This window comes from Syngnathus scovelli, chromosome 1 (genome assembly GCF_024217435.2).
Source record: "Syngnathus scovelli strain Florida chromosome 1, RoL_Ssco_1.2, whole genome shotgun sequence".
Taxonomy (NCBI): Eukaryota; Metazoa; Chordata; class Actinopteri; order Syngnathiformes; family Syngnathidae; genus Syngnathus; species Syngnathus scovelli.
The window spans coordinates 10,714,830-10,734,481 of record NC_090847.1 but is presented as its reverse complement, the minus strand read 5'-3'; the positions used below and the strand labels follow the sequence as shown (position 1 = coordinate 10,734,481).

General features: G+C 41.2%; 3 protein-coding genes across 4 annotated transcripts; 2 read left to right on the top strand and 1 right to left on the bottom strand.

The window, feature by feature from the left end:
- The first annotated feature begins 156 nt into the window (after positions 1 to 156).
- On the top strand, positions 157 to 5,414 carry LOC125994713 (voltage-gated monoatomic cation channel TMEM109). Of its 2 annotated transcripts, XM_049764185.1 has the most exons (4): positions 157 to 989; positions 2,143 to 2,202; positions 4,363 to 4,465; positions 4,958 to 5,414. In XM_049764185.1, the coding sequence occupies exons 1-4, from the start codon at positions 762 to 764 to the stop codon at positions 5,311 to 5,313; spliced, it is 747 nt and encodes a 248-aa protein (XP_049620142.1). In that variant the 5' UTR covers positions 157 to 761; the 3' UTR covers positions 5,314 to 5,414. The 2 variants fall into 2 exon arrangements, with proteins under 2 accessions (XP_049620142.1, XP_049620208.1); XM_049764251.2 differs by lacking the exon at positions 2,143 to 2,202 and having other exon boundaries at positions 159 to 989.
- A 1,004-nt stretch (positions 5,415 to 6,418) lies between these two features.
- On the bottom strand, positions 6,419 to 13,880 carry LOC125994646 (uncharacterized). Its single transcript, XM_049764077.2, has 10 exons — positions 13,760 to 13,880; positions 13,629 to 13,671; positions 11,688 to 11,830; positions 11,433 to 11,562; positions 10,958 to 11,221; positions 10,015 to 10,320; positions 9,760 to 9,932; positions 9,564 to 9,677; positions 9,205 to 9,255; positions 6,419 to 9,055 (listed from the first exon to the last, which is right to left on the bottom strand). The coding sequence occupies exons 2-10, from the start codon at positions 13,666 to 13,668 to the stop codon at positions 8,870 to 8,872; spliced, it is 1,407 nt and encodes a 468-aa protein (XP_049620034.1). The 5' UTR covers positions 13,669 to 13,671; positions 13,760 to 13,880; the 3' UTR covers positions 6,419 to 8,869.
- A 921-nt stretch (positions 13,881 to 14,801) lies between these two features.
- LOC125987381 (uncharacterized) lies at positions 14,802 to 19,559 on the top strand. The gene is made up of 11 exons (XM_049751716.1): positions 14,802 to 14,907; positions 15,195 to 15,249; positions 16,098 to 16,112; positions 16,198 to 16,328; positions 16,412 to 16,547; positions 16,738 to 17,022; positions 17,127 to 17,465; positions 17,642 to 17,823; positions 17,984 to 18,073; positions 18,159 to 18,275; positions 18,347 to 19,559. The coding sequence occupies exons 2-11, from the start codon at positions 15,198 to 15,200 to the stop codon at positions 18,563 to 18,565; spliced, it is 1,566 nt and encodes a 521-aa protein (XP_049607673.1). The 5' UTR covers positions 14,802 to 14,907; positions 15,195 to 15,197; the 3' UTR covers positions 18,566 to 19,559.
- Positions 19,560 to 19,652: the final 93 nt, after the last annotated feature.

Genomic DNA, 19,652 nt, shown 5'->3' with positions numbered 1-19,652 from the left:
TATTAATACCAGATAAAAATCTTCACTTTTAATCCTTCTTTTGCCGGGTTCGTGCCACTTCTATTACGTCATATTGCGTAATTACGCAACGACGTTACGCATTCCCGCAAAACGAGTTGACATCCTTGACTACAAGTCCCAGAATACACCCCTGCGTCAATCCCTTTCCTTCTCTTCAAAGAGCCACACGTCTTTTTCGTTTTGTGTGGCAGCAGTCGTCAGACGCGACGAGGATTGGAATGTTTTCCTTGAGCACCTACAATAATCTTTTTGTTTCATACAAATCCTAATTTAATGCGAGTGTGCAGACGAAAGACCGCCAGACGTGACTTTGTGTACGGCTCCGAGCTCAAATAAGAAGATTTAGAAGACTCGTGGTCGGCTCAAACCCACAGGGTTTTTCCTCGCATCATTTCCGCCAAGATTTTGGAACATTACTGCGCCGAAGCTCTTTTTTTATTCTTGAAATACAATAGAAAGTATTTCAACTGTTTGATACCAAATATAGCCTAAGAGGTTGGGAGCGAGATATATGACTGTAACGTTGCCAAAGTTTATAATTAAATAAATACTCGGGCGGCGCATTCGACTCATTAACACGCTTTAAGAATCTAAATCCTAGAAGCGGGTATTTTATTGCTCCAGACTAATTTCAACTCGTGATCCTCAGTCCATTTTGACTTGAGAGTCAGTCACGCGTCCTGCTTAACCGGTTCTGCACAATTGATTTTTGAATTTTGCTGCTCTACAATCCCCCAACGATGAGATTTTGTGCGCGCGTCATGGTGCACTTCTTGCGGCCGTCTTGTGTGTTGTTGCTTTTGGCTATTGCCGTGCTCCATACTGGAGCAGAGCAGGCCGAACAGAAAGCGTCGCCGGCCGGGAAAGGGACCCGACAGACGGTCTCCTTCCGCGGCATGCTCGGCCAAGAGTTCCACCAATACGTGGAATCACTCCTGGGAATTGGTGCCATCCAATCAGCGACAGAGGTAAACTGAGTGAAGATGATTAATTTGCATGTGTGTGTGCCCGTGTTACTAATCTATTAGTCAGCTCTTCATTCCTTTCTAACACCATTAATATGCAACAGAGCCGGCCCTCAAATTTATATATAAGATACATACACATATATACACACATTTACATACATACACACACATACGTACATAGTAATTAGGTTTGTGAGCGTAGCAGACCATCATCCAAAACTTGGCAGAGATTGCATTCCCAAAGTATAATTAACATTGTTAGTCACTGCCTGTAACTTTATGCTGCACAAAACTCTGCTCACCTATAGGAAAATTACACTTCTTATATTTCTTCGATTTAATTAAAAAAAAAAAGTTTGCTTTTACTTGCAAGCAAAATTTTGAGATACAAGCGTTAAAGATTTGATTTAAAAAAAATGCTTTGACTTGCGAGTGAAAATTTCAGATACAAGCGTTGGATGGTGACAGCAAACTCGACTTAAGACAGTGACTCGTGTTTTTAAATGACCAACAGAGGCATATCACAGTGTTATAACCCTTTAAGAATGAATATTTGAACACAAAGGATAGCAACATATCTACACAGACAATATAATAATACACACCTTCTTTATCCTTTGCAAAGAATGACGAATAATATTGCAGCTTTCCGAGGAGTTTACTAAAATTTGAACGATAGTTTTTACCGCCTCTTTCTGTATGCCTGTATTATGTTGCCCCCAGGTGGCCAAGGTACACAGATCCAAAGGAGGAGCAAAATATGCCAAAACAGTTTCATCTTTTCAATTTATTCTGTAAGATTAGATGTATTTTGAGCACTGAAGGTGTCAAGCCGTGGGCCAGATCCGGGCAGCCGTATCATTTCATGTGGCCCAATATAGCAAATCCTGCATGTCTCCTTCATTTTTAAATGAAACAAACACAGAGAAACAAAAATTCAGCAGGTTCACTTATGCATCGGGCCGGCTCTGATGTAACACTTGTTTGATCAACTCTTAATAGGTCACTAATTGAGCCTCTTTCACTCTGCCATGTCTCCCATGCAACCTCTTATGTCCTTCTCAAACCCTCCCTTTTGCTTGTTAATCTCACCACCGCATCTCTTCATCATCTCCTCTTCCTCGCCTTCACCCACTCACTCCATCTCTCCCAGAGTGCACTCTTGTTACTCGAGTCACTGCTTGGTCAGGAGAACGTCTATTCAGTGGCCATGGTAAGAACCCCCCTGGGGTATTAACTCCTGGCTTTTCTTTTTTTGGGGGGTCAGGGGTGCATCTTGACATGGTCTGTTCAGCTAAATACCAACATTTTAATCATTCTTGAATGTATGGAGTGCCTAGTTAAGTGATATCGTTTATTTATAATGAATTCGCCAATTGTTTAATGAGATGAATAATACCATAATTTAAAAACAAATACATTTTAAACTCAATTATTTTTTCGGGGGGGGGCACTAAATTGATACAACATAAATTACAGGACTCTTGATCATTTAAATCCCACAGCCAAACTTTGCCCATTCCAGCTGTAATAGAACTAGTATCAACCACAACATGGCAACCATCGTCACAAACGTATTAACACCATATTCTGACATTGATGTAGAGCACTAAGTGATCCTGAAGCCCAAAAAAAAAAATCCAATGACAAAACGTCTCACAGTATCATGTGCATGAGAAAATCTGAGCATTACTATCTTTTTTGGGCAGATTTATTTGCTCTTACCACATGTGCTGGCATGCTTCTCCAATTAGTGCATGGTAACTACTCGCAAGCTGTAAAGTATTGCATGTCTTCTGCTGCGCCTCTCATCTGTTAATACAAAGGGACAGAAATAGTTGCATCCGAAACCGGAATAGAACTGTAATCTAGCAGGTTTTATGAGATTATGTGTCCAATTAGGATTCAAGTCTGTGAGGAGAATAATGTTCTTAATGATTACTTTGTTGCCTTTAAAAGGTGTAATTTGGTTTTAGTTCTTCTGATATTGCTTGAAACATTAGAGACTTAAACACTGCAAAGTAATGGAGTAAGTGTAGTTGAACTTCAGAATGGTCATTTTTATTCTGTATGAATTGATACTTCAAACTACAGTTCATTTTGTTCATATACTTTTTGCCGTTATCTGTGGTTCAGACTGCGCTGACTCATTCTCCAACTGCTGACAAGTCACATTTTCCATTTCCACATGTGACCTTAATCCTCTTGCAAACTTTGACTTCATCATTTGTTACAAATTACTATGTATTCTTTGGAGAGTGAAATTTTATTCTTGCACAGGACATAGATTTCTTTTTTGTGAATCATGTTCAGATTTTGTATTTGTGATAACATTTACATTTTTAAGGAAGCTGACATTTATTCTTCAGTTGGGCAAGTAGAATTAGTCCCGTGATAGCAGCATAAGTAACGTACTACATTCTACTGTTACTTAGTGTGTTTGTAAATGTCTTATTTTGATTAACTCATTCACTGCCAACCCAGTTAAAATTGATCGTTGACATTTATCGCCGTCAATGGATGTGAATGAGATAAAAAGAAAAGATAAATCAGTCTGCTTTCATGGACTATGGACAACAAAGAATTGTTACCTTTGATTGATTTACGTGAGGCATACATAGCTATCTATGCCTGTCGCCATAAGCTGCCAGATGCCCGAGTCATGCACAGTCGTCACTTATTGAGCCAGTGTGTTGTGCAGCAGGTGCACATCCGCAGCTTGCAGATCTACCCTTGACCTTGACTGGTGGCTCCTGTGTTTGCTAGTGTGACACTGTGTGAGAGTTTGGAGGGTACAGGAATAGAGTGAGGCAGCTGTTGTCGCTCGCACAGTTGCTTGTTCGATTCAGCAACACACCATATCTGCGATGATACAATACACTTCAGCAATTCTTGTTGGCCACAACATTAGGCAAACTAATAAAGTAATACAAGTGCTGTATTAGAAATAGTTCCTTTTCTCAGACTAACATTTGGTGACTATTGAATACTAATTGATTAGACTGAATGGTTGTGTTTGGGTGGAAGATTTCTGTTTGATCAAGACGACAGACAGACCATCTTTTGGGATAAGAGAAAACAATGGTCAGATAGAGCCCAGTCCATGTTTAGTAAAGACAGCGAAAACCTTGATTTCTTCATTCAAATAATGGCAGTTACTGTATGTTGATTGATATTGAAGTCTTGGTGACTAAAAATGATTATTCATTGATTTAAAAATGTTGTACTGTAGTCACCTACCAAAACTCAACTACACAACAAGTATGATGATGCCTATTTGTCCTTTTGGTCTACCGGGTGTAGTCAGAATGTGTTGTCTTTGTTTGAGTGAAACACTTGCAAGCTGATACAAGTCGTCTCTGAACCAAAACAGTTTCTGGGAACTGTGATCCGTTTCCTTGCCGAAGGAGCTGCCAGCGGCCTCAACGTCATCGCCGTGTACGTCACAGAGATCCTCAGGGTCACGGGATTTGACGGTAGGCAACCTCTGTGTTTCACTGTATTTTGGAAAATTTCATCTTGAAGTTGGCCTTCTCACCTCGTGGGCAGTGTATTATATTACACTACTTTGATTCCACAAAAGCGCAAACGCCCCATTATACCCAATTCTATCAGCAACATTTCAAAACATTGTCCTCCGCAACTAGCAATGGTATGTAATGTCTTGTTTCAAGAGCCTATCCTTTAGCACACCTTATGTCAACAGGCTGAAAACAAGCAATACAAGCATTAGTAGTCTGAGTGCTCACTTTGATGTTGACTCCCTTCCGGTTCACGCTGTGACATCACTTGTGTGTTTGCCTTTATGCACACTGCATTTATTCTTGAAAATGCTTTCTTTAACATTATTTAAATGAAGGCAGAAAAAACTAAATTGGTATGATTTTTTTTTTTTTATTGTTATATTTAAGCACAGTGTTAATGTTCAAACTGGTCATAATGATACAGTGTGAATTCTCTCTTGGCAGCTGCCCTCCCGCTACCCCGCTTCACCCCAGAAGGCGTGACCACAGTGGCCCAGTGGGGGCTCCTTGCTATCATCGGTTACTGGGTGCTGACCATCCTCCTGCGTTTGGTTATCGACGCGCTACGACATATCTTCTGGTTGGTGAAAATGGCGGCGGTACTGTGGCTCTTTGCCATGATTGTCAGCGACAGCAGCGCCAGCGCCGACACCACGGCTGTGCGCCTCGGCGGCCTAATTCTGGGATACATCCTATTGAGCCTGCTCACCTCCAGCTCAAACCAGGCCAGTGCACTCGAGCATCGCCTGAAGAGCTTGGAGGGCCGAGTAAAGGCAGTTGAAAAGAGAAAAGGCAACTAGCGAGGAAACATTGGACAATGTGACAGTGAAGAGCCACTATCAGATTTTGTTTCTATGTGATAAAATTATGATGGGCAATAAAGTGACTTTTTGATCAGAAATTAGTTTGCATTGTTGTTTGTAGACAGTCAGCAGCAGTTTTAGGGTAATGAAGTATCAAATTTTTAAATGTACTATAAATTGCAAGTATTTTTTTCATTGTGATTGCGATTATCTATTAATCTGACTGTAGTACAATCAACAATATCAGCTTTATTATACAAACATTTTGATTTTACAAGTTGAGCATAGGTAAAAAGACAGGACAAATGAGCAATGAATCAATATGAAAGACTCGCTTATGCTACTTCAAGTCAGGAAGTCATAAATAAGGTCGCAATAATGCAAACAAATCATTATCACTTCAAATTTTCATGGTTCATGAAGTGATATATAGATGTGGACTGGACCTTTTAAGCACATAACATATGTAGACACGATATAAATATTCATAATGATTCAAATAAAAAGCCTAGTAACCAAATTGTCCTCTCCAAATTGCAGCCATTTCAATTTAAAAATTGCACTGCGATGTCGATTTGAATTCGACTGAACCATTTTTCAGCCTTATTTGTGTTTAGACCTGGAAACGAAAAGGCGGTCAGTAGACCACAGTACCCAAACAGGACTATGATATGACTCCAGATCTTTGAAGCCTGACCCTTGAGTGCTTTTCAAGTGACTTACAACGTTGAAGAGAATGCGGAAGTAAACCTACCCACTTACCTGGTGGCATCTCTTCCACAGCACAATTGTTTCACTAGGGCAGGACTAGACCGAGTGGCGGCGCCAGGTTGTCCTCCACCGCCAACCTCCGGCCTGTTGACAGCTTTCTGCACCTGCTTGGTTTCTAGTTGCTGTCAGCTGCAGATTTATGCCATCCTCTGAGCTCAATACAACCCTCTTCAGTCACACTCTAGTTCCTTCTTAAATCCCTTCTATGCTTGTCAAGGACGATCAAGTGAAGAATCCAGGGAAGGCGCAAATCAGGGCCAACAATATCTCTTCTCCTGGCATAAACATGAGAAGAACTAACAACTACAAAACATTTACAATCTAAATGATCGAGAGTGTGATTATTTTCATTCATTTATTCATAACAGCATTCACAACCAATTTTGCCACCCAATGAAACCAGTTTTGAACAATACAGGAGTTAGTAGCTTTAATGCACACAATGTTAGATACACATTTTGCCATGAAAGGTTTTTATAAAACGATCTAGAGCAAATAAAAACTAGAGTCCATAAGCAAAATAGCAATCTTGAGTACATTTAAAGATAATTGCATCAAACGTGACAGAAGCACAAAAAGCAGAATTCCATGAGACATACGGGTAACATGTTTCGGAGTGCCTGCGACATTTCGACATGAGGCAGCAAGGCTTGAGTTTTGGCTCTGGTTAAAAAAATATATAAAACTGCTTCCAAACATGAGGTAGTATGATCACCCTAAACTTGAAGTTGGGTGTTTCCTGTTCACACAAGGCCTTAATTAAGCATCATATGCTTGTTAACTGAAGATGATGGCTTTAAAACAGCTCTCTTGTTCATAAAGTTATTATAAAGGAAACTGACTCAATAGAAAATGTTCATCAGTTTGTTAGAACATTAGGCACAAATATTGTTGATTTGGTTGAGAAACATTGGTCCTATGCATCGGAGGATTTTGCTTTTGACTTAAAAACATTGTAATGTTCAAACTATCAAAAATACACCTTTTACATTTGTTCCACAATGACAAAATATAAAAGAAAAAGGTTGTAATACACGTGAAACAAATCAGTAAGAGCCTACATAATATTGTGTGAGTCATAATTTTCCAAAGGGAAAATGAAGATTGCACAACCAATTTATGCCAAAGGCACACATAAAACAATGAAATGCACATGTTGAAAGTGTTTTGTTTGTCTGGTTGAGTGCAGCATGTTCCCTGGGTGCTAAGGTCAACTTGAGAGCCACTTTCTAAAATGAGCTCAGTCGATGTGACCCGAGACATCAAAAGTTAACATGAACATGTACATTATATATTCAAGCAACATATGCAGTGCAGCATATAGGTAATTGAAATCACTCGATACATTTAACTACGACATGAACAAAAAGGCGGCAGTATAGTTACCCTCATGGTTAAACACACTAGTCACAGTCGAGAGGTTTTGGGTTTGAATCTCAGTTTCTGCCTTCCAATGTGGAATTTGCATCTTCTCTATAGGCTTGCCAGGTTTATTCCAGGTTCCCTGACTTCCTCTCACATTCCAAAATCATGCAAGTTAGATTAAGCGGGACCCGTGCTTTGTTTATTGATGGACAGGAAGGATGACTGAACCTGAGGCCCCCTAGTGGCTGAGAGAGACGATGACGTGCTATGGCTTTAGGCATTAAATGCACATGTTCAAAGATGACTGCACTAATGGGCTCATGGTACTGATTTTCTCTCCCTTTCTCTTTTACATTTACCCATATAATTGTGAAAGGGATGTTTTTAACTGATTGTATACGGCAGTGGAGTCATTCTGTGCATGTTTTACTTGCTTTTGTTTCAAAGGTCTAACCCCTAATTTTCTCTCCCCAAGTGCGTGGATGGCATAAAGATGGATGTGATAAATCATTGTTAAAGGGGCAGTATGTGGTGTTTAGTCACATCTAAGTGTTGAAGTAAGTGCATTGCATTTGTTATAAATGCCGTAGTCATTGATCCATCCAAATATACAATTCGCCGGTCACACACTACCCCTTTAAGAATTGCATCGATTGTGTGCCCTTGATAGTTTCTCGTATCTAGAAGCTATTGAGAAAGTTGGCTGTCTCGACAAGCCAAAATATGACCTACTGAATTGAGCTACATTTACGCTATACAAATACTTTACTCAATAGATGTCAAACTCAAGGCCCGGGGGCCAGATACGGCCCGCCACATTATTTTATGTGGCCCGCGAAGACAAATTTTGCATCAACTTTGTGTCATTACTTAAATTACAAATTGCCTTCACTTAAAAAAAATTGTTTAGATCTTGCTTGCAATTTATATTACCATTCGTCTTTTTAAAATATTTGAGCATTTTTTACTAGTGTCTGATTTCAAAACTAGTTATTCATCAGTTTATTTTGTAGTCTATACTGTACTCAAAGTGGCATTATTTTGCTCAGATCCTATTCAAATATAAAAAAATGGCAATAATTGATCGTTTTACCAATGCCCCTGCCTATTTTTCTTTGAAATTTTATCAACCTTTGGTCACCCATGCTATGCTACCGGATTATTATTTTATTTTTTTTTGCACATGATGACCTTTATAAGTCTGTAAATGCCAGCTAGCAAAGGCATGACAAAAACAAATGAATACTGATGACAGTACGTGAGTTCCCCATTGAAAGACCCCCCACACACACACACACTTAAAGATCAACCTGACAGTGTGTCTCAATAGAGGAGCCAATGTTTTCTTTGTCTGATAGCCAGCACGCACCTTGTGATTCGCACCTGTAGTGTAGCTACCAGAGTGGTGGCGGGCCACTCAGAAGTTGAGTTTATCCGAGGTGTAAACATTGGAGAAAGTAGAGTCGGAGTTGAGCGGAAGGTTGGAGGAAAGGTGCAGCCCTTTGACCTCAAACTTCGGGTAGGGGTCCACGGAGGGGTTATCCGGTGTCAGGGATGGAGCTGGTGCCACATATTGCCCAGTGGAACCCACACCTTGAGGAGGCTGAAAAACAGAAATGTACTTGTTACTATGTGGTACTAAGGAATAGAACTTGGCCAACTATTAGATTCGTTGTTTAATCACAACTATGCTAAAGATAACTACTGTCAGTCCATTTGTCTGAAAAATTGCTTTGTTGTGTGGTTGAGTACCTCAAGCTGTGTCGGGTTTGGATCCGGATGGATATCCACTCTGTTGTAAGCCTGATAGTGAAACAGCATGTTAAATCACCGCTAGAATAAAGATGACATACACTTGCCAGACGTCAGCAACAGGCTGTTTTGTAAAGAAGTACATGTTAATAGCCAGAGTAATAATGGGACAGTAAGTAATCCAACAATTTGTCCCGCGCATCTCAGTAAGCTGCTGCTGATTCAAAAAGTCCACTATAGGGCTTGACTTTTCCTGTTTTAGTGATGTGTCCTACGGCGTTCACAATTAAATACAAATAAGTACTGAGTGTTACAATGGAGAAATCAGATAAATGGTTGGAAATTTAAAAAGACCTTACAGGTGGCCCGACGGAGGCAGGTGTAGGTGCAGGAGAAGGATTCACAGGCTGATATGAGTACGTTCCAAGAGGTGGTGCCGGAGAGTAACTTGGGCCTGTGGGTTGATTTGTGCCCTGCCATCCCAAGACGGAGTTTGTTTTATTTTTCTATAATTCCAAAAGTGATTTTGAGAGGTTGCTTTAGGGAGGTACCTACGTGGTAATACACAGCAGGTGCTGGTGCTGCTGCTGCTGCTGGATTCGTTTGAGGAGTGTTTGTTTTGGAAGCACTTTTTTTACAACAGCATCTTCTTATGCAGCAACAGCAGATTGCCAGCGCAGCAACAATGGTGACAAAAAAGATGACGTAAATATACGCAGGGGCGTGTACTGTAAAAACAGAGAGATGCCGAGTGAGTCGTAGCTATCACACATAGAACTATTTCTCAAGTGTAAACGCATCGTCTCTCACCTTCTTCTACATCCAAGTTGGCCACAAACACCAAGAAGTCGTCTTTGTCGCGAAACTCAAAGACGCCAGAATCTTTTACTTTCACAGGATCAATTTCTAGGCTGCCGGTGTCCAATGAAAGTCGATCCTCAAAATGTGGCTCTTCTGAATAGCCATAATTATTGCTCATACGTCCAGAACGCATCACTCTTATGGGAGTCGAGTCATCCATCATCGGTTTGAAGGTAATGTCCCACGGAGTAAACTTCACAGGGAACCGCAGGGTCAAGCGTGCGTCTTCCTTGGGTCGGTAGTCATCAAAGTGCTCTGTGTGGGGGAAAATCGATTGTTTAAAAAAAAAAATGTTGCTCATTTAAAACAGTTGGGCTGAAACAATTCAACAAATAAGTAGGGATGGGCGAGTACCAAAACCAGGTACTGTTATCGGGCTGATGCTAGCCTTATTTCAAGGTATTACTGAAGGATGCACATGAAGACAATTTAAAGTCTTCAGTGTCTCCAACACGTGATGCCACTAGGGTTCCTAAGACTTCTTAAAGTCGCCCCCGGGCCTTTTACAGACAAAGGTTCCCATTGATTGCACATTGTGATTCACTAAAAATGAACAAGTGATCATTTGAAACAGCAAACACTGGCAGTGATATGTAGAATTTAAGTGTTGGTATTCATCTGTTCACGAATAATTGTGAGGATTCATGAAACTGATTTGTGTCATGAATACCATTACCAATACCAATAACAAACCGTTTGTTTAAAGGTGGTTTGAGCAAATGTGATTTTTCAGAGCCGAGTATCAAACTCTTGTAGCTCTAGGTCAGTGACCCCTGGGCTTGACATGTTTTCTGAATGTAAGAGCAAGTCTAACTCAACTACTACATCACCTTGACACATGCATGACAAGACAGTTCACATCTTAGCGTAACATGTATGTCCTAACACTCACCTGTTACTATGAGTTTTGTCCTTGATATCAGAGTGTAGTTTTTTCTGCGGAGGTTGTAGTAGCCGCTGTCACCTTGCGTTAGCTCTGACACTTCCCAGCTATTATGCTTCACCCGCCCCCTGGATGTTCCACCGATTTGAGTGCGATTCCACAAGATTTCCAGGTCCCCGTGGTCGATCTTGGAGAATTCCAGGATTTCTGCCTGACTGGGAATATCCAGGCTATAGGTGCCATGGTAATACCTCTGCACCTCCCCGGCACATTCTAGAAAAAGACAGAAAGGAAAATGAAGCATGGTGTTGATGCTTTATGAGCCCCAATCTTTAACGCTTTAGCAGCATCCATATATGGCAAATAACAAACTCCTTTTTTGAGAGAGCGGGCGTGCTAATTTAGTGGCAGTACGGCTTAATCCCTAGCACGTGTGAATAGCAACACTTCACTGTATTTACCATCCAAAGTAAAATGATCTTACCTAAAACCTTCAGTTTGAAGCGTTCCAAATAGAAGCCACTAATTGGAGTTGAGAATTCACCAGTGTCTTTTTCCGTCACATGTTGCAATGAAAGACTTGTAGGGGTAACTTGCAAACGTGGCTCCATTGCCTGAAAAGGTTGACAACACAATAGGTTTTGGATGACTTTGTCACATTTGAGGGAGGTTTATTTGTTTTTTTGTATTTCTCGTTTTCTTGCACTGCATCTGTATTATGACATCAAGAGATGCACACCTTGCCATTTTCATAGACTAGCCTCCTGCCGCCGCCGCTCTCCGGAGAGAAGTAAACGTTTCCGGTGCGTGTACGAAGTGAAAACTGGAAGGGAAATTTAAAAGTTCTACCATAGCACACTTCATACTGTACGCCTAAGGAACCTGCAATGGGACACAAAGGAGAGAAGATATTGAATATGGGAACACGTTATTACCACTCTGCGCTCTTGGCTAGCCATTTACTATGTCCATCTTCATTTTTTTTCAGCTATGTTGATGTAAATCTAATTTCCAACCGTGAGGATTTTTTTGTCTGAATTTATTCTTCCCAACTTCAGTTCTTTCAATACTTGACGAAAAATAATATATACTGTACTGTTTACATCGATTTTCTCGTTTTGATTGTTGGCCACTTTTTTACAAATAAAATCACGGAAACCTTTTTTGTATTCCTATTCATTCGTCCTCCATAGTGTTTGCCCTCATTAGGGTCATGGGTGTGCTGAAGTCTGTCCCAGCTGATTTTAAGCACGTCCACCTCAAACGTCGCCATCCAATCACAGGGCACAAACTGTCAAGCGACTGGCCACACTCATGTTCACTCCTATTATATTCATTGCCAAGTGTAATTCTGAGACTTGGTGATGAAATTCTGCCTCCACATGCCCCCACAGGCGCATGGCCCCACAGGCTGGCAATGTACCCAGAAGTGGCTTTGCGCAAGGTAAGCAGAGCTGCAATGAGTTTTGTTGGATGCACAGATTAGCGTTGCCTAACAGCCTGAGCTTCTGATAAAATTGTTTTAGTGAAAAGAGGGAGTTTTTTTCCCACCCACCAATCTTGTACTTGCCAAAATGATATTGATGATAATGATATTGATACTAGTCATTACAGCCACACTGATGTTTGCCTGATTTTGGATAGTAATGAATTTGTAACCTTAAAACTTTAGGAAAATATTATTGCCGATAAAGCATTGCCTTATAATATGATATAAACATAAATGTAGCACATCCCAAAAAACAAGTATTGGTACATATGGAGGAGGGGCAGAGATCTGTTTTTGTTGCTTCAGCAGCAATGGAAATGTCGTTATTTTGTTAAATTAGGTTAAAACTGTGCAGCTTACTAACATGAAGAATCGCACGGGAATGGTAAAGCTGAGCTTCTACGAGTACAGAAAGCTGGTGGAACATTTTATTTCATACTTTTGACATGAATCTTACTGACTGGTGGTCCTCACTAGTGAGCACACTAGTAAAATTGCAAAGGTGGACTTTGCGAGCGGACGGCTCGGTGAGGCACTGGGTAACACGTCCGCCTCACAGTTAGGAGGGTGCGGGTTCGATTCCGCCTCCGACCCTCCCAGTGTGGAGTTTGCATGTTCTCCCCGTGTCCGCATGGGTTTTCTCCGGGCACTCCGGTTTCCTCCCACGTCCCAAAAAATATGCTTGGTAGCCCGATTGAGCACTCCAAATTGCCCTTAGGTGCGAGTGCGTATGATCGTTCGTCTCTGTGTGCCCTGTGATTGGCTGGCAACCAGTTCAGGGTGTCCCCTGCCGACTGCCCGATGACGGCTGGAATAGGCTCCAGCACGCCCGCGACCCCCGTGGGGACAAAGCGGTACAGAAAATGGATGGATGGACTTTGCGAGCGACCAATGTATGACATTTTGGCATACAAATAGGGAGGCTGAGGCGTACCAGTAGAACACCCACATGTTATTATTATACATTTTGATGCTACTAGTAAGGTCCAGTATATGGAACATGTTTACTAGTTGGGCCTAATAGTGTCATTAGTGCAGCACAGCAATTTACTACTCGTATAGTTTAATTTCATACGAAAAGGCCCAAAAATGTACTAGTTGTGTTTACTACTAACGTGGAGATCAAGAATATTGAATGCACCGACGGCTTTCCATAATAGTGTTATTGCTTGTGTGTAACAGCATACTCACCACAGAGGAAACATGGTAGCAGAAGGAATGCGAGCAACATGTCCTATAGAAAAAACACGGCGTTACTCAATAAACACAGCACAAAACTGCACGCTACGCCATACAGCATTTTATTCGCAACTTTTACTTACTGGTTTAATAATGTGCGTTTTTCCCACTGAAGAAACAGCCGAGTTTACTGTAATCGCAAGGACACATACAAACTGGGCGAGGCTTTCGTGTGGTGTGGGCGTCACTACTGCGCCTGATGTGCGCACACTGTTTTTGTCAGTCCATGAGCATGTACAGTAAATACATTTTATTCAGAACTCAAAAAGTATTTCACGAATAGAATGTGTTCAGTTGTTTTACATATTAAGAATAAATGAAAAATAATAAATACGTTTTACGGAGAAATACACGAAATAAGCCCCCCCAAAATGAAATCAATCATTCGCGGTGGATAAGAAACGGGCTGACCCGCAGCTTTTGTGGGCCACATAAAAGGATTCTATGTGGAGCGCTGGATCTGACCCACGGGGTTCTAATCGTGTGTTACACGGTTATCCCCGAGTATGACTATAATGTTATCTGATCCACCCATTGTGGTGAGAGATCATCAGGTGCACTGCAGAAAATGATCTAATTTCACTTGATAGTTTGAAGAATGACTATCTAATTACTACAAATAATGCATCCTTGTTCAGCGACTGTCAGAGCAATCAAGAGCACTCCTACTAAATGAGAGAAAGTATGGTTAATTGTACTTGTATAAAGATTCGGTAATGTTAGGTAGGTTGTTATTTTGTGTTTTTAAATGAATTGTCCAGCTCTGTCGAATTTGTTGTTTACAAATGTGCTCGATTTATGAATTTGGACTGGACTGGGTACTGTACGATAATTATATGTAATAATTTATCAAGAGTCATTTGTGTGATAGTCACATGCGAAAAAACATCAATTAAGAATTATTCAGTTAAAGCTAGAGGGATTGTTGAATTTGGTTATAGGGTTGACTATTGGCATTCAATCTCAATTTTGGCGCAAAGCTCTGCAGCGCGCCGTAAAGAAGCGTTTGCGCAATGAGCGTATCTGTTTCCTGGACTTGAGCACCGTGACGCAGTGTGCGACGCAGTTGGCGTAAAAGCAGTTGAGAATGCAGCCGACACATCGCCATAAATAACCGAGGGAAGCCACTGCGCGTGCGCGCTACGGACCAACGTTTATACCCGTTTACCCCCATTCATTTAAAACATTCCCAAATATCTTCCTGTGGACGTGTTTCCCGCGTATACTGCAGGTGGGTTCGGGCTGTTTTGTGTTGACAGTGTAATAAAGTAAAGATAATCAATAAGTGATCAAGTAGATCATTGAACATGGCTTGTGTGAGCGGGGCTTCATCGGGCCGTCACGTCACTACTGAGATCTGCTTGGACATTTTTGCCGCACCTTGCTCGATGTTTGCAGGTGTGCATGGATGCCTGCCCGATTACAACATACGATCCGATGAATGCAATAACGTTTGTTTGCATAGCTGTCACCTGTGTGGAAAGATGAAACAACCTGCCCCTGTTTTTGTCCCTGCAGGAGATGTCCCCCTGCGTCCTGCTCGCTGTGCTCTGCAGCCTCCCTTTTGCTATGGGTGAGTGATCACTATTAGTCTATTACCTAAAGAGCGATCAGATTGTACACCTTTTAGCACGTGTTCACAGCATACCAAGGTCATTGAGACGTTTTTATCAAGGTGCCTCAAATAGGTCTCTGTGCCGTGGCACTGTAAATGCACCTAGAATAATCTTCTAATTAGATGGATTCCTTAATTCGGGGAAGGAGGCGATAGGAACAAAGGGAGACCTGTCGTAAATCTAAGTCTCTTAAGTAAATTGATGATTTATTTACTATGGATAATCCATCATCTGTCTATGGCCAACGACACACAGTGACAGGTTTTCCAATTAAATGCTCTTCCAATCGATGGCAGGAGGTTCATAATTGAACTGTGTATCCACTTTTTCAGTTTTTTGTTGTTGTTGTTGAATACTTTTGACTTGTTGATACTATGTATGAAAGCCAATAATTTGTGACTAATATGTATTTATTTGTTTTATTATTTATGTGCTATATTTATATTTTATACAGTGTATATACTTGACCTTAAATAGACCTGTCACCTGAATAATCTCTATCTCCATTTTCTAAACTGTTCAGTTTGTTCTTTCAGTTAAAAAGCACGGTTAAACACTTTACCAGAATACAATCCATTCAACCATTTTTCCATAGCGCTTGTCCTTTGTAAGGGTCACGGGCAACAGGCCCTCAGTTGTTATTATTATTATTATTATTATTATTATTATTATTATTATTATTATTATTATTATTATTATTATTATTATTCATGCCCCACCAGTTTTCTGAAGCTGAGTCGAGATTTGGAAGAAGTGATTGCATTTTGTGTAGTGTATGCATAAACATCATTTCGCTTCTTTACAGGTTGGGTCGTACTGGGTGAGCCAACAGAAACATTTTATAATATATTTTCCTTTTTCTTGAGATATAAGAAAAAATGTTGTTGACTTCCTTCCACACACAGGTGAGAGAGAAGAAGTCCAGATGGTTTGTGCTGGCAAGGAATTCCATTTGCCGGTCTACTCAACATCAAGAACTGTGACTTTTACTCCAAACTCAGGAGGTCCCAGGCGTGTTCTCCTCGAGAAGACCACTGTGAGGGAAATAGTGTGATGTGTTTTACAGTATGTTTTAATGTTCGAATGCACACAAATAGCAAATCTAAAATCTTTACTTAGGTAATCGACCCTCGTTTTGAATGGACCAAAGATAAGATGCTGGTCCTGAAAAATGTGACTCATGCAGACCAGGGACTTTATTCAATCAAACTATCTTCTGGATTCACCTATGAGACCGTTCGTCTGACAGTTTCAGGTAGGACAGTTTCCTGTTTTGTTAAAGCAATACATTTCAATCTTTGAATTTTCTTCTGCCAGCTGTTTCTGCAGTTTCATTAAGAACACCAGTTTGATTAAGAACATGCATTCTGAAAGGTACTCAAGTCAGTGTTCTAATTTTCACTTTATTCTTTCACTCATCTTTTCACACTTTTGTCCTGCCTAAGAATGCATCAAATCCTACTATAGGAACTACGGCGAGAACTTTGAGAACAACATCCCTGAAGACAGTTTTATACTGGAATTTGCTCCCCGAGGCGCTCCATCCGAGGCGATGCCAATAGTCCTGTGGAACCGGACCGACCCTGATACCGGCATTGCGGGTCGAGGCCGGATGCTACGAGACAGGAAGGTCTGGGTGGCCGACAGAGTGACGCAAGCCGATCAAGGCAACTACACAGTGCGAGACGCTGAGGGGAAAGTGTTGTCTCGCAGCACTCTCACTGTCCGCGGTGAGAGTCAACTCAATGACAAATGAGTCATATCTTTGTTTAGCAAGACTAACGTTGTTTTTTTTTTTTTTTTTTTGGCAACACATCGCTGCTCATGGATGCAGGACACACTTTCAACGTGACCCGCTTAACCAAAGAGTCTCTGAATCTCCCCCTCTTCCTCCCGGTGCCACACGCCTACCTCATCTTTACCCCCAACCGACACCCTGATGAATCCCCGTCGGGTCCTTTTGACTCCAAGCCCCCCCGCGGGCCTGTTCAGTTAATGCGTGAAGGCCACATCACCGACCATGACATGCGGTACAGAGGCCTGGTCTCGGTGGGGAGAAACGGCTCCGTCAACGAGGTGGTCATAGCGAGGTTGACCTCGAAGCACGATGGCGTCTATGAGATCAGAGACATTAATGGCAACCTGGTGTCGACCACCTTGCTGCAGGTGATTGGTGAGTAACACAGTTGAAGCACAATTTCTCCCTGCAGTAAGTGGGAGGAAGAAACAATACTTTTCAGGTATCTGTGCTTTACATGAGTGTTTGTTTTTGTTTTATTCTGGCACTTTTGCTACCTCCAGAGTTACCTCTACCTTCTGCTAAGTATCTCATTTCTCTATTTGCTCCAGAAAGGGGTGGCAAGTGGCGAGCTCTTCTCAAGTCCATCACTGTCCCTTCCGGCATGTTTGTGTCTTTGGCCGGTTTCATGCTGTTCATGAAGCGCTACCCCAACTGGAGCTTGTCGCAGATCGTCGCCTGCCTTAGGACGTACCGCACGCCACAAGCACAGCCCCCGGCGGTCAACATTCAAGTGAGCAGATTGGGGCAAAGCCTTATGGTGGCTTTTTTGTTGCTTGCATCAGTGCAGATCCAAATTATGAGGCGGAGGTGTACACTATGCTCACTTCCACACTCACAGCATTGAAGGGGATTAATTCCAGCTACATGACTGTTAACTTTGTCGCATTTAGAACTACAGCCAGCCAAGCCCTCAACCTGCGGGATACCAGCAAGCAGGCACACCGAGAAAATGGACCCCAAGAGCCAGCCCAATTCATACTGTAAGCAATCTCCCACTTTGATTTACATATTTAATATATTATATACATACACATTGTATTTCTTTGTTGCTATTTGTATTTCCAGGGTTACACTCCCGTTACAGCGGGAAGTCCATCACGGCTCACTCCTGTTCACACGAGGGGTGAAAATGATCAAGGACAAAGATCTGTGAGCTCCCCCTGTCACAATTCAACTGTCGAGGTACGCCAGATGTTTGTATTTCCGAGCCTTTGTCTAACAATTTTTCATTCAATCACTAATTTCCTTCTTAGGAGCAAACATCTAATGAAGAAGCAAGGAGGATTTCCTTTCCAGTGGCGGGTGCAACAGATTGCCTGCAGTCCTCCGAAGGTTGCGTTACATTCCAGATCAAGAAGGAACCGCTTAGAGCAAGCTGCAGCAACACAAATGATTATTATACCGCCCTGCCGCTGGACACGGATACGTCTGAAACCTGCAGAGTTTACACTTCGGAAAAGCTCAACTTATAGTGCACGGAGCGGTGGCATGCAGAGAAGCATGCGGACAAAGTTCAAGAGAAGAAAAACCTCACCTGTGCCTTTTCCAACAAAGTCTACATTGTACTTCCAGTGGTTTGACATCCATATTGCATGTCATTATTGTCATTGTAATGATATTTTTGAAGCATGAGCTGAATATGATCCTTCCTGCTTCAGACATTTATTCGCTCTGACTGCCAGAGATTCTCAAATCTCCGCTATCCTCTGATGCTATTTACTACCTCCAGACCCTCAGGACCACCGTGATATGCACTGTATATATATATATATATTTGCTAAATTTGTCAGCGGTGCCCAAATTTGGTCCTCAAGCGCCCCTATCCAGCCTGTTTTAGGTGTGACTGAAATGCTCAGCACATCAGCAAGCTTTGCAAAAGCCTGATAACAAACCTGATGATTTTTTTTAATCAGGTGTGGTGCAGCAGGGATGCATCTAAAATAGGCTGGATAGGGGCTCTCCAGGACCAGACTTGAGCATCTCTGGTCTAAAAGTGAGCTCGTACATATAGAGGACTATAAAGAAGGAAACATGAACTTACTGTACTAATATAGAGAAGGAATTTATTTGTGTCATCATGGTAACCTCTTCTGACTATAATGAATTATCATGTTAAATGTCTGTGATGTAAGCTAATAATTTTACCATAGTAACTTCTGGGGCACTGTACAACTGTTAAATGTTCAGTAAAAAAAATGCCACCAAATATTGTAACAACCTGTGAAACTTGTTATGAGCAAAATGTTGACCACCAAATATTTACAATATAAAAACAGGTATCAGTCCTTTTAAAAAAATATATATATCCTATCAGATTCTGATTTGATCATTTAATTCAGTACATTGAGGCCTTTGTTTGCTTCTGTATGAATTACATGTATTTTTTAAATACAACATTTAAAAATGTAAACAAAAAATGCTTGTTTTTCTCTTCTTAAGAAATTATACCGTATATTTTTAATAATATTGAAATAAATGTAATTTGTTTACAGATTTTGTTATAGTCAGTCCCAAAGTGACTCTAACTACTACAGACAAATTCAAATGTTAATATGAGCT

Coding starts and splice junctions, on each gene's coding strand:
- LOC125994713 (XM_049764185.1), top strand. CDS start 762: ATGAGATTTTGTGCGCGCGTCATGGTGCACTTCTTGCGGCCGTCTTGT. Junction 990..2,142: donor CCATCCAATCAGCGACAGAG/GTAAACTGAGTG, acceptor CATCTCTCCCAG/AGTGCACTCTTGTTACTCGA. Junction 2,203..4,362: donor ACGTCTATTCAGTGGCCATG/GTAAGAACCCCC, acceptor GAACCAAAACAG/TTTCTGGGAACTGTGATCCG.
- LOC125994646 (XM_049764077.2), bottom strand. CDS start 13,668: ATGTTGCTCGCATTCCTTCTGCTACCATGTTTCCTCTGTG. Junction 11,831..13,628: donor GCTACCATGTTTCCTCTGTG/GTGAGTATGCTG, acceptor GTCCCATTGCAG/GTTCCTTAGGCGTACAGTAT. Junction 11,563..11,687: donor TAGTCTATGAAAATGGCAAG/GTGTGCATCTCT, acceptor CAACCTTTTCAG/GCAATGGAGCCACGTTTGCA.
- LOC125987381 (XM_049751716.1), top strand. CDS start 15,198: ATGTCCCCCTGCGTCCTGCTCGCTGTGCTCTGCAGCCTCCCTTTTGCT. Junction 16,329..16,411: donor TTCTCCTCGAGAAGACCACT/GTGAGGGAAATA, acceptor ATCTTTACTTAG/GTAATCGACCCTCGTTTTGA. Junction 17,824..17,983: donor CCCCGGCGGTCAACATTCAA/GTGAGCAGATTG, acceptor TGTCGCATTTAG/AACTACAGCCAGCCAAGCCC.